The following is a 14,864-nucleotide window of genomic DNA, read 5'->3' as shown; positions in this document are numbered from 1 at the left end:
AAATGAGGTGACTTCTGCTTTTCAGATGACTCTTCTAATGCGTGACCTGTCAGTAAAATCACAACATTAATGTGGGATTTATATGGTAGTGTAAGAACAAGAAAAGGTGATGCTTCACCTGCTTCCCTACATTGTAGAAATTTAAAATGATTTTATTGATAAACAAAAACTACTACATAAATATGTTTCATCTTAGATGAACATGCAAACAAAACAAGGCAAAATCCAACACTGTGAAGACCTATTCCGCTACAGTGTGTAATTTGAATAAATATTCAGATTCACTCGTGTCACAGTTGTAATTTTGAAATGCAGCAGTGTGAATGTGTACAGTAGAGTCGCACTAACGCAGTATTTCAGTATCATCTTGTTAACTGACTCCTCAGCTATTTGTATACTCTCAACTATGCTACTCACACCTCTCCTCCTTCACACATTGATACATCAAAATAAACCCACGTGTATAGTGCCAGCATTTAAAAACAAGATTCAACACATTTAATCATACTTGCAGTTGCCATGAAACAATTGTTTGTGTGTGCAATAAACAAGCATTCATACTGTAGAAATAATGAAAGTAATATTATAATAATAATGATAATGATGGTAAACTTAAGTTTTTTCATCCTTTGTCATCCTTACTCTCTCATTTCACTCGTACTGTTCTTTCAATAAAGTCAAAAATGCCCAAAATATATTTACTTTTAATGTGTTTTACAAGGGGGGGCTGTGGTTCAGGAAATAGAACAGGTCATCGGCTAACCAGAAGGTCGCAGTTCGATCTGCCCCATGGTAGAGGTACAACTACGGAGTGCTATTCTAGATCTGTTCCAAAACTGTATCCACGTTTTCTGAGAGATAGTTAGTGTGGCTGTAGTGTCTTTGTTTATTTGTAGCACAGAAGGAACTAGGCCTCAGGAACCAACTGTCCTGTGCGTCAGGCAGAAGGAAACAGCCCCTGGCTACTGAGAAATTAGCCGTGCAGCTCGACTGATTGAAAGATTGTTGTCTCTTTTAGAAAGGTCACTTCCTCATTACACAGAGACAAACAGATGCCATTTAACGAGGCTCCACTGTATGTTTAGCAGACGCACAAACACAAACATCATGAATACACAGTATGTAAAATGTATGTATTCTCTGCCTCTGTCCTTGTCATTGTGTGTCTTTGTAGTTCTCTTGTGCTGAATGAATCTTATTAAAAAAGGATATAATTTTTTCATCTCAAGGATTTAAACATTCCTCAGGGAGTCCCCCTGGTCGCAGCTGGGTCTGGAAAACAATTCATCCCTTATGAGGTTTGCAGAGTCATCTTTCAAAATGAATTTAGTTTGAAATGTAACATTACTGTCTCATCCCTCTGTGTTCCCTCAGAGAAGCAGAGGGAGGCGTTTCTTTATTGGGATCAGTAACCTTAACTCTACATTTAATAGCTTAAAAATAGCTGAAGGAGAGTTTGACAGAGACAAACAGACAATAAACAAATGACATAAAATACAAAAAGACAGTGATGCAGAGGGTAAACTTGACACCATTTCTGCTTTTCAATGATTTAATAAATTACTTCCATGCCTTTATCTAAATAGATATGACTGTTGAATTCATATACTGCTATAGCTATCTACTCATTGAGGTTTTATTTTAACAGGAATAGTAATTCTATCCGGTCTCGTGCTTCAGTTTTCTTTGGCACTGACCTCATCACTCTTTATCTGCGTCGGTGCAGCCGTCAGGGTCCAGATAAGTGCAGGTCCTTGAGGCCTCCTGGAATGCTACCACGTGACTGGCTAGTTTGGAAGGTGAGGAGGGCATGTGTCTGCACAAACTGCGTGCAGTCATATGCATAGTAGAAAATAAACCATAAGGATACACAAGGACTGTGCTAGTGTTACAAAAGCTGTGTAACCTTGTGGTTCTATAATGCATTAAAGACTATGGAGGCCCAGGTAGTCTGATTGTGTTTGTAATTAACCATTTGAATCTTAACATTAACACTTTGCACAACGATCAAATGATGTGCTATACAGTTTATGAGTTATATAATATTATTATTGTACCAAAAGGTGCCTGTATACAGCACAAACTCCATTATATTCAAGGCTGCACACTGAGCAGCCATGAATAGTTTGATTGTGGTGACACGCACAATTATCAGTCATCTATAAGCTGATGTAGGCTATTAAATGTATTAAAGCTTATTTCATTACTGTTGCATTAGAACCTCAGCCACTGCATAAAAGGTAAATTAGTTGATAAGCAAATAAAAATACACAGAGCAAACTGAAAACACAGAATAATTTGTCCTTGCATGTGTAAATGTGTTGACATTGAGCCCCGAGGACAAGCGGTTATTGCACTGACAGTTGCACAATTACAATCTGTTGTGAAGAAAAAAGAAAAGATCACAAGAGACATGTTGGTTCCCGCAACACTGCAAAAAGGAATGAAAAACCCCCGGAGAGCTGTAATTAAGACTTCCTGTTAAGAAACGGGAAAGACACATTTTCCGGAAACTCCAATTTGATGCACGTAATGATAAGAGCAGGTTAAAAAGTTACAGCAACACAATACATTCTCACTTTATAGCCTTGTTTGATAATTACTTCGTTAAACAACTGATACCAAATGCGTGCAACATGCAGTATGTACTGGGTGCAGCCATGGACTGTATGTGTGCAACACACAACTACAATGATAAGCTTTGTTTATTTACTGCAAATCTTTTTGTTTATGGCAGCAGAAGTTTCCTCTTTGGCATGAGACCACAGAGGATTGAAACGCAGAATTCTGGCTGCTCAATGAACCCAACCCTGATGTGTGTGGAATGAATGACAATTATTTGTTCACTAATTAAGTGAGGCATTCTTCAAAGATCACTGACAACGGGCATCATTAATTCAAAGAGGAATATATTTGTGTCTTTTCTTTTATGTAAGCCTAGGATGTTATCACCACTGTCCGTTTGTTAACATTTATTTTAGTTTTTGTTTGTGAGCAAGATTATGCAACAACAACTGGACAGATGACCATGACCCTTGGAGGAAGGATGCATTATGGGTCTGGAAAGAACCCATTCCATTTTTTTTTTTTATTTTGTCATTTTCCTCAATTTCCAAGGGAATGATTCATAGTTATTGATGTTAAAAAATCAGGCATGTTTAGGGGACAGATCAGCTGTGCGATTGTGAAATTTGCTCCCGATCCAAATAAAAATCCAAATATAACAGATGTAAATGTTGTTTCAATTAGTTCCATAATAAGTGTAAAGCCTTGTGGCTTGATAATCGGTCCCAGAGCATGAGATTTAAGAGTTTGAGGTTAAAGCTGGCCTTGTTCCTTGCTCAAAGACATGGACACAGTGGGCCAGTGTCCAGAATCACCAGCTGGACATTCCTCTCCCTCTGTGACCTGTCATGTCCACTGACCTGCTTTAGAAACACCTCCACAGACACACAAGGTCATGTAACAGATGAGGGCAAAACAGGGCAAACCTGAGAAAAAGAAAAACAACTGCTATTGCTTCTCAGTTTCATATTTTCCTCTAGTAAGTAATCTGTTATCATTATTTGTCAACAACATTTTTTTATGTTTTGAAAGATGAGTTGTATATTAGTCTGTCTGTGTTATTATTTCTAATGGTAGTAGTAGTTATCAGTATAAGGCCACACCAGGAACAAGGATGTGTAAAAGTAATGTAGCTCTCGTAAAGGCCACCACCTCCGTCACTGACGCTATTGTTCAACAGTGCTGGTAACTTTTCACTATTTAGTCCACCCCTTCTCCTCAGGCTTCTGGTGTTCCCTTTCCGGCTATTTTATTTTGGTGAAAAAAAGGCAATAGTATTTACTCATGCACATAAAATGTTTAGGAACTAATAAAGTTTATGGAATTTTACATTTTACTCACAAAAGTGGGAGAAATCTGAGTAAAGACATGTCTCCTATTGCACACAGCCAGTAAAGTGGAAAAACAATACATTGTGTGTTTTCAATGACATATAGAGCAGGAGTATTGTTTTACAGTGTACGTGCATGTGCGTGACACCATAGCAGAAGCTTGGATAAGGTCAGGCTAAGCAACACACTGGTCTTCCTGTGTTTCATAGAAGCCCTGCTGATAAAAAAACAGTTCATTGAACAAATCTGTCACGCAACTAATGCCACTCAAGCAAAACCAGAGGTTAGCATAATCATGAAAGTGTTAGTTTGATTTCACAAATTGTCCTTTCATGGCCAGTGTAATCTGTGTTGGTCCTGTGATAACACTGTAGGTGAGAAGGCATCACAAATATCAGCCAGATCATGACCGCTGCTCCGTGTTCTGACTTGTTTCCATGCCATGCAGGCAAAGGGTATCTGGCAAGAGCAGCTGAACCTTTGCTCTCATAACAAACAAGGCCACAGGTGAGTCTGTTGGATCATTGAATGACACATGACTTTATTGCTTGGATCTCCATGTACTGTGCTTCTGCCATTCCTTCTCAGAATCCTTCACAAAGGTTAGAGGAATCTGTTACTGGACAACAGGAATGAAATGCCTACTATGCCTGCTTGGTAAGGCGACGCCCTTAGGTTGCACATTTATTGCCAAGTTCAGCGTCTCCACTGCCAGTATTTACTTCTTTCATCAGCTCTCAATGTGGGAATGAGAACTGCTCAAACTAACTTCAAAATACAAATCATTCATTCATAATTCAGTTCTCTACATTTCACATTATTATGTTTTTTTTTGCACAAGAAGATAACTATGCTAACTACATCTGACTGTGCTTCAAAACTCTGACAAGATTCACTGTGACTGTGACGCAACTCATGTTTATCAAAAAAATATCCTATTTTGTGGTTGTTTGTCACAGATTGGTTTTTGCTTCTCACCTCGACAAAGCAGAATCCCTTAAACAGGAAGATTCAAAACCACATTTAAATTCACTGGATCCAGATTATTAAATATCAGTCCCCTAAACATGCCCGATTTTCTTCATCAAGATCCATATGTTATTCTCTGATAAATCCATGAAAATGATGAAAAACGCCCTAATTCACAATGTTAAATAAAGTGATAACAAAATGCCAAGGTCGTATCTAGATCCACACCTACATGTAATGAGTTCTTCCCTGACCCATACTGCATCCCTCCACCAAGTTTCATGGAAAAGAGGATGATCCTGTCTAATTTACACTTAACACTGAACAGTTGGCTGCAGAAAATACAAAACAACAAATCAGGCTCATATTCTTCCTAGTTTCCTTGAGATTCAAAACTTGTTTCTTGTCAAATCATGTTCACCTTATGCGTGTTGGTTACTCAGCTTTAATTTACACACATCCTTCAGACAAAAAGCTCAGTTTGAACTTCCTGAGCACTGAAAAAGAAAAACAAGACTTTATTGGAGAAGGTCATGAACTGACCAACAGTGCTGGGCGCCTGTAGAGAACATGTACCTACAGTGTATACTTTGTTTTTAAGTTCATTTCCTTTTGTGTTGCACAAGCACTGAAGTAAACCTTGTTGTGACAGACAACACTGCAACTGCACTGTACCTATCCGGAGCAGTTTAGTGCATCTGTGAGTCTTTGAATTTCCTCATTCTTGAGTTCTTTCACTTTTGTCTCTGAAAAATGAAGCTAAAATAGATCACATTGTTTTGCTTGTAGGCGACACTCTTCACCTAACGCTGTGGAACAATGGAGTGAAATTCCCCCTTTGCGTTTGTCTGGCTCTGTAGGAGCTGACAGGGTGAAGCTGCCTTTGAGCAATCGTGGAAGAAGGATGTTGTGGAATTCTTCTCTCACGTAACTTATCCATCACATGCAAAGCTATTGTTGGTTACAAAGCAGCCGTCAAACAGGGCAGATTTTTAGTTTTCCACAAGAAACCACGACGGGTGTGAGTCAAAGTCTGTTTTGTGAGACTTTATCTCACACACCTCATCGCCAACATGCTGTCATCAGTAGACACTCATATGACAAACATGGTTACACACTGATTATTACAAAGTGAGATGAGTTGTTGTTTGAAGAACTACCAGTGAATAACATTACCTCAGTCTCAGTAATAAAGACAACCTTTGTTTTCACACCATTTTGTTTTCTCTTGCCTTACTATGTTTGACCTTACTATCAGAAATTAATTTTGTCTCTTGATGTCATCATTGCATCTGACAAGTTTGTATACTGGACTAAAGTTGTTTAAAGTAATTGAGATGTATCATCAGCGTAGGAATGGTAGGAAACATTGAAGGAGCATGTATTGATGGAGGTTTGAGACCCTTCATAGTTGACACTGGACCTCAGTGGTGCAGTGTTTCTTACAACTTTGTGTTTCATAAAAATATTTTGACCTGATTTAATTTGTCTTTCCTCCACATCATGATATGGAGCAAAGCTGACATCTGGGTGTATTCACAGACTCATTAAATTGTTGTTGACAAGATTCCAGTTAATTGACCTGCTCTTCCTCGTTCCTCCTGCTCTTCCTCATTCCATTCATCGTCTACTGGAAATGAGTAATTCACATTCATTAGTACAAATTCATCAGGTGTTGATTTATTGAACAGAATCATTTCAACCTTGAAAGCACTTTCTGCACATCTCATGAGACTTGCACCAGGTACAGGAACACTCGGGAATGGGATCAGACAGTATAACAATGCAACTGTCTACATCAGCGTCGCTTTGCATGATGATGTTTTCTACTGTCGTGTATCAAAAGTATTTAAACCTCTTAACTGTTACTTTGAAAAAAGAGAACATAAAGCCATGGTTCATGCAGAGTCTAAAGCGTTCACTCTCCATTATACTCTAATTACCTGTGTGAGGCTGTTATAGCTTTATTTTTTAATTATTATAATATCAATTCTTCCAGGCAATTGTATTGATTAAAGCCAAAACCGGTAATGATTATTATATGTTTGAGAATGTCAGACACTTAGGTTGAAAAGAATTAACACCTTCAAGATGCAATAATTGATGTGAACCCACTCACATACAATTAGTTGAAAATAGGATGAGGAAGTAATTATGATTCTGAGAAAATGTCTCATTAGGTCAGAACAAGTTTGGTAGGTTTTGTAAACATCTTCTGCTGAAGGCCTCAAGGTACTCAGAAGTAAAAATATAAAGACCGTTTTTATTTTATTTGTATTCTTTTGTCTGGTTGCTTGTTTCTTGGGTTAACTGTATTGGTAACTTGCTCTTCCTTGAAAGGAAAAAAAAAAAAAATCCAAATATGTAAAGAACGTAGAAAATGTTTTCTAGATTGTTAGCAGATGCAGCTTGTTCCTGTAAATGTATCCTACAAACAGAAATGACTTGGTGTGAAGGTAACATGAAAACAACCTGTTAGCCCACAGTTTGTCATAGTACACAAATACGGGCAAAGGAGGTTGACCTATTTGTGGTGTGTGAACTGTTGGATATGTGGCATAACATCCCTACAATGGAAAAGACCCACAGGGGATTTAGTTAAAGAAAGGGTTATGTTGCACAAGTAAACAGATTTGATCCTTTTCTTGAGGCATTTACAACTGAAAATCCACACTTGAATACCTACACCATGCGTTTGAATGTGTTATATTTGTATACCACTTAAAAATTGACAAAGTGCATAATGAGAGCAGAATATTAGCATGAAATGATAAAGGCTTGGGTCCCACTAACGGATGTTGAAGTCCTGTCTTGTGGAAGATATCTGTTTCAAAATCTTCCACTTTTAGTTTTGTACTTACTGTATGTATGGTGCATTTTCCAAAATATGTGTATAACCATGAAACCTAGGAGGGATGGGGATTTGATTGGGGATAATAGCTTTTGCTCCTGGCCTTTCTCGTATTTTACTTTATTAAGTATTGTTGGCGAATGCTGAATTTCGGCAGAGGAGGAACTTATAGCGGCTGTGTGCTAAATAACCTGTTGTGCAGTAACAGCATCAAGGCAAACAGTGTGAAGAAAGGCCACTGTCAGTTTTACATTATGATTCTAGAACTTTCTGAACCAAGAGCCTTACGTCAGTGAACTCCTGACATCTGGCGGTGAATGTGGTCACTACACTTTGAAAATGGCCTGCACGAGGAACTTCAAGCCATTATCTAGATCGATGGATTGATTGGTTAGTTAACCTCTTCAATGGCCGTGCAGCACTTTAATGTCCCCAGGCGTGATGACACGTGTTGTTAGCTCTTAGCTGTTAGCTGTCAGCAGTTAGCTTATGTTAGCAGCTTGTGCTTTATTTCTGTTTGTCCGCACATTTGTATTTTCTAGCTCAGCTCCTCTTCTTTTTCACCAAATCATGTTTTTGCAGTTTAGAAAATTCCTTCTTATCTCAGCTCACTGCAGCAGAAAACCTGTTGTCCATGAAGATTATCTTTGGAATTTTTTTTTTTTTTTTTCTGTGGAATGTTTAATCATTGCACTTCAATCTGGTCACTTTATATATTTATATATTATATATTTTTAGGTAATGTAAATCACTGGAAATGACATGAACATGGAACCAAATTTGTTTAGACAATACTTTTATTTATTTACATTTACCTGGAATATAAAACACAAAAGCATTTTTAGAAAACAACACAATACTCAGATAAACAAAGTGGCCCTCTCCCAGCACAACCAAGTAGCAACCTAGCGTGACGTCACCTATTGGTTTTCCCCAAGTCTAACCGCTAACTGAGATTAGCAGCCTCCTAGGCTCACAGCTCACAGTTAAGGCAAGCCCAAATTTGCCATCAGAATCAGAATTCTTTTATTTGCCAAGTATATTTGCACATACAGGAAATTGCCATGATGTGGTTGGTGCACTGTACATAAAACATAAAACAACAATTGGACATAAAATAAACAATATATACAGTAAGACAACAATAAGTTATGGGCAAAAACTGTTCAAGTGGCACGAGGTTTTAGCCCTGATAGCCCGGAACCTTTTTCCGGATGGGAGTCTCTGAAATAGGTGGTGACTGGGATGGGAAGGATCAGCAATGATCTTGCCTGCTTTCTTACTGGTCCTGGAGTGGAACAGGTCTAGAAGAGCCGGCAGGTCGCAGCCGATGACCTTCTCAGCTGACCGAATGGTCCGCTGCAGTCTGCCCTCGTCCTTGGCAGTGGAGGCAGCGAACCAGGCGGTAATTGATGCGGTGAGGACGGACATCTTGATTGTTTGGAGACAGGCTGAGGGTTTAGGATCTCCACGGTATTACACTTTTAAGCACTTCTGCATAGGCTTCTTCTTTTGGAGCCGGAAGACCCGTCCATCTTGATTTACTGTCTATTATAACAAAACGCAGTCCATAACATTGTTCAGGGAGTCCCTTTCATTTCACTGCGTTAACTCTCAATGCCATATTTGTCGAAGTTTCTCATGATGATGCCTAGCTCTAGCTCCACGGTCCCCATGGCTTTGGTGTGCAGTCTGTATCTATCTGCTCCACTGTATATGAGCTCCGGGCTGCGGAGCTCGGGTCCTCCGCCAACAAACATATGTGCGAGCTGCTCCTGCCAGGAGCTGAGCGGCCTCCAGGTCACACAGCGGACCCGGTGGTGTCCGGGGCTGGACGGGAAGTGGCAGTATCCATACCCGAACAACTGGCAACGTCCAAACCAGTCCTGGTGCCACACCTGGAGGTGAAGCATCGGCCAGCCCTGGATCCCCTTGGTTGCATAGTGCAGATCTATCGGGTGACCCCAGAACGCCATTTCTCCAATCTGGGGGACATCCACCTGGGTCTGACCCTCCTTCAGCCCGGAAAGAAGCCGCCATATTCCTCCCATGTGAACTCCCCATTTGCAAAACAGGCTGTTCTCTGGGAAACCACTTGCCCCGACAATCTGGCCAATAACATGAAGCTCCGCCATGTTACAAACGCTTCTTCACAAAAAACATGAGACAACAAAGATCCTCTTTTCCCAAGTTTAACAGCTAACTGAGACTAGCATCCTGCGAGCATCACAGCTGCCTTTGTTGTCACTCTGCTAAAAGTTAACTGCCTTTGTTGTCACACTGTTTAAAGTCCGCTGCCTTTGTTTCCACACTATTTGGCATCAACGGTTTGGGGTCAGTTGTCACTGACCGACACTGTCACTGTTATTTATTCAATGAGATATAAACTGTTTTATGAAAGTTCATTAGATAGTTATTTAGCTCTCGGGGGGTTGGACTCAAAATGAATCAAGAAAAGCTCCACATCTACCAGATCCATATGCCTGATCTCGGTGTCCATGGATAGGTAAAAACTCAAAGACTGATACTGTGCCTTTATCCTGTTAAAATAAAGGGAAATGTACTGATATTGAACTGTTATGTATACTTTCCTGGTAATTTCCAGGAAATCTCCACTAAGGTTACCAAGTACAACTTGAAAAATAAAAATAATGTTGCTTTTGATGGAAGATAGATATTCATGTGTAAATAATCGCCTTTTATTTGTTATATTTGAGTAATTTATGCAAATGCTTTTCATAATAACTAAATTAAAGCCTTGTATTGAAATGACATATTGTAATAAATGTTAATGGAACCTTAAAAGCACTCAAGAGCTGCATTATCAGAAATTGCACAAGCAAACAGATTTGATCATTTTCTTGAGTGAATTTTGTTTGAAATACCACATTTGAATTCTTACATCAGTTTTTTTACGTGTGGTATGTGTCCACCATGATCCCTGGATAAAATTAGGTCAACGTTATTCGTGTTATTTTATATTTTTTGTCTTCAGTTATTGACAGATAAGGGCAAAACGAGAGCAAAATATCAGCATGATACGATAAAGGCTTTGGTCCCACTAACTGATGTTGAAGTCCTGTCTTGTGGAAGATATCAGTTTCAAAATCGTCAACTTTCAGCATTTTACTTACTGTATGTATGGTGCATTTACCAAAGATATTTGTATTAACCATAAACCTCACAGCAATTCTGGGGTGGGTGGTTTTCAAGTATAATAGCTGCTAATAGTTTTTGTGTCTGGCCTTTCTCGTATCAAGCACTGTGGCATTATGATACAATCTTGTCATAAATATGTGAGCACTTTGTTAAGTACTGTTAGCGAATAAGGAATTGCTGGAATGTAACCTCTCTGCAGAGGATAGACTTAAAGTGGCTGTGTAAGAAATAATATGATTTTGTAACCGTAGAAAAAGTATCATCATCATCATAAACATCATCATCGCACCAGTGCCATATCCATTATAGGGCAATGTTTCATTGAGGACAAGATATGTGACCCAGTGAGCACCCACAGGGGATTGGAGAGTCTTGCCAGAGGGAAACTGAGCAATGGTGTTGATTCCCTACTTTTGTAGATTATCCTGGGTTTTGCCTTCTTTCGGCAAGTAGAAACATTCTCACGGTGGCCCTGTTAATCTCTCCCGGAGAAACCAGTTTCTACACCAAAGACTGCGCCACATCCAAACAGGGGCGCTGAAAGGTCTAAGCCCTCGGCCCCTGGACACGATTTTAAATGTGAAGAGAAAGTAGCAAGTTCTTTGATCCAGATAAACATTTCTGCTGTTCAATAATAGAATCAAAGCAAACAGTGCAAATGAAGGCCACTGTCAGTTTTACATTATGTTAACAGAGATTTACCCAACCAAGAGTCAGTGAACTCCTGACATCTGGCGGTGAAAGTTTGTCACTACACTTTGAAAATGGTCCGCGCGAGGAACTTCTCTCGATTATCTTAATCGATCGATTAATCGGTTAGTTCAACTCTTCAGTGGCTGTGCAGCCTTTAAATGCCTCCATGCGAGATGACACGTGTTGTATTTGGTCGCCAGGGACGCTAAAGGTGACGCGTCCCCTTTAAGAAGTCTGTCAGCTGCTCGGCGCGGCATCACGGCGCGGAAACTCAACTGTGTTGTGGCTGGTTAGCAGCTAGCTGTTAGCTTATGTTAGCTTATGTTAGCGCTATTCTCATTCTTCAGCGTTAGCAAAGTGGGACCTGGTTAAATATCGGTTGTGACGATCGGACCCGACGACGAAAGGCTCTCAGCGGGCTCGTCTGCAGGAAACATGGCGGTGAGTGTGGCCGCGGAGCTGGAGCTGGTTTGTTACCGGTGGTTTCACTGGTTTCACTGGTTTCACTACTTCAGTTCTAATGGGACAGATTCATAATGATGGAATATAAATGTGGGAGCTTCCTGGTCAGCCTGAGTTTCCCAAGTGCTGGACTCATTTGTTAACTGTCTTTAATTAATACTTCAGCAAATAATTATTATATCATGATGTATTCTTTTGGTAACAATTATTAGAATTATAATTATATTGTTTTCCAGCGAAACACATATGATTGTATTTAACAAAATGTAGGAAACAACTTTAAAGAATGAGCTCACTGCAGCAGAAACACTTGTCTATGAACATTATCTTTGTGCAAATTAATTAACACAATAATCAGCTTAGATCAGATCGTTACCAGGTTTTAATCAGTTGTGTCTCCATAACGTATATTATCATGGTCCGTTATTAATACACAAGTGTTATTTACAATAAAAAAAATGCTGAAAAACAATTGTTTTGAAATGCTCAAAAATAGTGAAAGGCATATTTGATTTCCAACAGTATTCAAATGTGTAAAGTTTAATATGATGAGTTAGCACGAAAAGCATTAACTCCTTATATCTGAGAATATAGAAACATAAAATACTTGATAATTTCATATAAAAAAGGATTTAAATCAAAATTCAAGAATCAAAGTAATTGCTGTCAATTACGTTTAATCATTGCACTTCAATCCGGTCACTTTGTGGTGTGACTGTTATTTATAGGTAATGTAAATCAGTGGAAATGATATGAACACGGAACCAACTTAATTGAGACAATAGATAATTTATTTACTTGGAATATAAAAACACAAAAGCATTTAATAAAACAGTACAAAGCTCTGATAAAAACAACATGATCCTCTCCTCGCACAACATGATAGTCCATAACACAGTAATAACAAAGTCCCTTCCGTTTCACTGCATTAACTCTCGACGCCATATTTGTCGAAGTTTCTCATGATGACCCCGAGCTCCAGCTCCACGGTGCCCATGGCCTCGGTGTGCAGTCGGTATCTGTCCGCTCCGCTGTACACGAGCTCCGGGCTGCGGAGCTGGGCCCCTCCGCCGACGAAGGTCTGAGCGAGCTGCTCCTGCCAGGAGCCGAGCGGCCTCCAGGTCCCGCAGCGGACCCGGTGGTGACCCGGGCTGGACGGGACGTGGCAGTACCCGTACCCGGACAGCTGGCAGCGGCCGAACGAGTCCTGGTGCCACACCTGGAGGTGAACCTTCGGCCAGCCCTGGATCCCCTTGGTCGCGTAGTGCAGGTCGATCGGGTGGCTCCAGAACGCCATGTCTCCGGTCTGCGGGACATCCACCTGGGTCTGACCCTCCTTCAGCCCGGAGAGGAGCCGCCATGCTCCTCCCGTGTGAACCCCCCATTTGCAGAACAGGCTGTTCTGTGGGAAACCACTCGCTCCCACGATCTGGCCGATAACATGAAGCTCCGCCATGTTACAGACGTCCCTTCACACAAAAACATGCGGCGAAGTAGAGCCTCTTCTAACGTAGATTAGCAGCCTGCTAGCAACACAGCTCACGTCTCCTTGGCAACTCTGCCATCCGGTGTGCCCTCAGTTCAGCCTGACAGGCAACACTTCCTGTCAGGCTGTTTTCATTTCGAGTATTTTTAGATGAGGTTTAAAAAATATGAAGTCAAATCTGTGCCACATTAACTGAGTCTTATTCACGTAAATATAGTGAATTTGGCTGATAGCGTGCGTTTGGGGCAGTTTACATTATTTGAAATTGTACCTGACAAGCAAACTTAAGGGCAAATTACTCCAATCTCTATCTGGTTTCCTTGTTTTGCAAATTTTCTAAAACAACACATGTGGACTCTATGCAAAACAACGCATCACAATTTGTTACTGATCTATAATTAAAACACTGAGTTTGGCATCAGTAGCAAATCAGTGCAAGTTCGTTAGTTTGATCACAGCCTCTGATCGAGCATAAGAACAAATACATTGCAAAACAGCGCCCCCCCGCGGCTTCATAACGAGTTCTCTTTGCAGCAGAATACGTGCAATACATTTGAATGCAAAAGTTTGAATGAATTATAAATATTCCTCATTTGTAAGAACAAAATATGTAATAAAATAATTAAAAAGTGCTTGCCTCAAATATTAACGCATTGGTCCTTTATTTATTTATTTCATAAACTTAAAAATGACTTTAAAGCATGTAAACAGTGATTGTTTCACATTTAAAAGTGTGTCCAACCTATTGAGTCAGTACTAATCGAAACATTTGAGGAAAACTCATGGCCATACATAATGCCATGCTAAGAATCCAGGTCTAGGCACTCAAAATGTAAAAGGCCTTTTGAAGCATTAAAATACACCTACGCCTATCGGCTTATGCCTTCATCCGGGTGAACTCTGAGCTGATACGCGTTGGTGTATTTTCATGCTTCAATTCCATTTAAATAAAGGCATTTCACATTTTTCAAACAACTTTGAGTGCCTGGACCTGGATTCTTCTACAATTATGTTTGGACACAAGTTTCCCCCGTATTCCCTTCTATGAGCACCGATGGTTTGCGGGACACCAGTAGCGCTCCTGCCACTTCTCTCTTTAAGTCAGTACTTCGTTGGAACAAAGCTTCCGTTCTTTGTCTGTCTTCTATATGTCACTACTGCAGTCTCTTTGTCTCTTTTTCCACATAGACCGATCCAACACTTGAGAGACATTTCAAGGGTCACAAGGACAATGTGACAAGTGTGGACTTCAGCTGCAACATGAAGCAGATCGGTAACTGTTACCTCTTTCTTTGTGTTTGTGTCTGCTTCGCTGTTGTCTTCTTGTTTTATTTTGTTCAATGCTTTA

At 40.0% G+C, this 14,864-nt stretch overlaps 2 protein-coding genes across 2 annotated transcripts; both read right to left on the bottom strand.

The window, feature by feature from the left end:
• Nucleotides 1–9,231: 9,231 nt before the first annotated feature.
• On the bottom strand, nt 9,232–9,851 carry LOC133000713 (B9 domain-containing protein 2-like). The gene has a single exon (XM_061070683.1). It carries the CDS (start codon nt 9,849–9,851, stop codon nt 9,324–9,326), a length of 528 nt encoding a protein of 175 aa, XP_060926666.1. The 3' UTR covers nt 9,232–9,323.
• Nucleotides 9,852–12,862: 3,011 nt separating this feature from the next.
• LOC133000615 (B9 domain-containing protein 2) lies at nt 12,863–13,573 on the bottom strand. The gene has a single exon (XM_061070561.1). It carries the CDS (start codon nt 13,484–13,486, stop codon nt 12,959–12,961), a length of 528 nt encoding a protein of 175 aa, XP_060926544.1. The 5' UTR covers nt 13,487–13,573; the 3' UTR covers nt 12,863–12,958.
• Nucleotides 13,574–14,864: the final 1,291 nt, after the last annotated feature.

The sequence above is a fragment of the Limanda limanda genome, chromosome 4 (assembly GCF_963576545.1).
Source record: "Limanda limanda chromosome 4, fLimLim1.1, whole genome shotgun sequence".
NCBI classification, from domain to species: domain Eukaryota; kingdom Metazoa; phylum Chordata; class Actinopteri; order Pleuronectiformes; family Pleuronectidae; genus Limanda; species Limanda limanda.
Note: the sequence above shows the minus strand (reverse complement) of the source record. Positions and strands in the feature narration are given on the sequence as shown.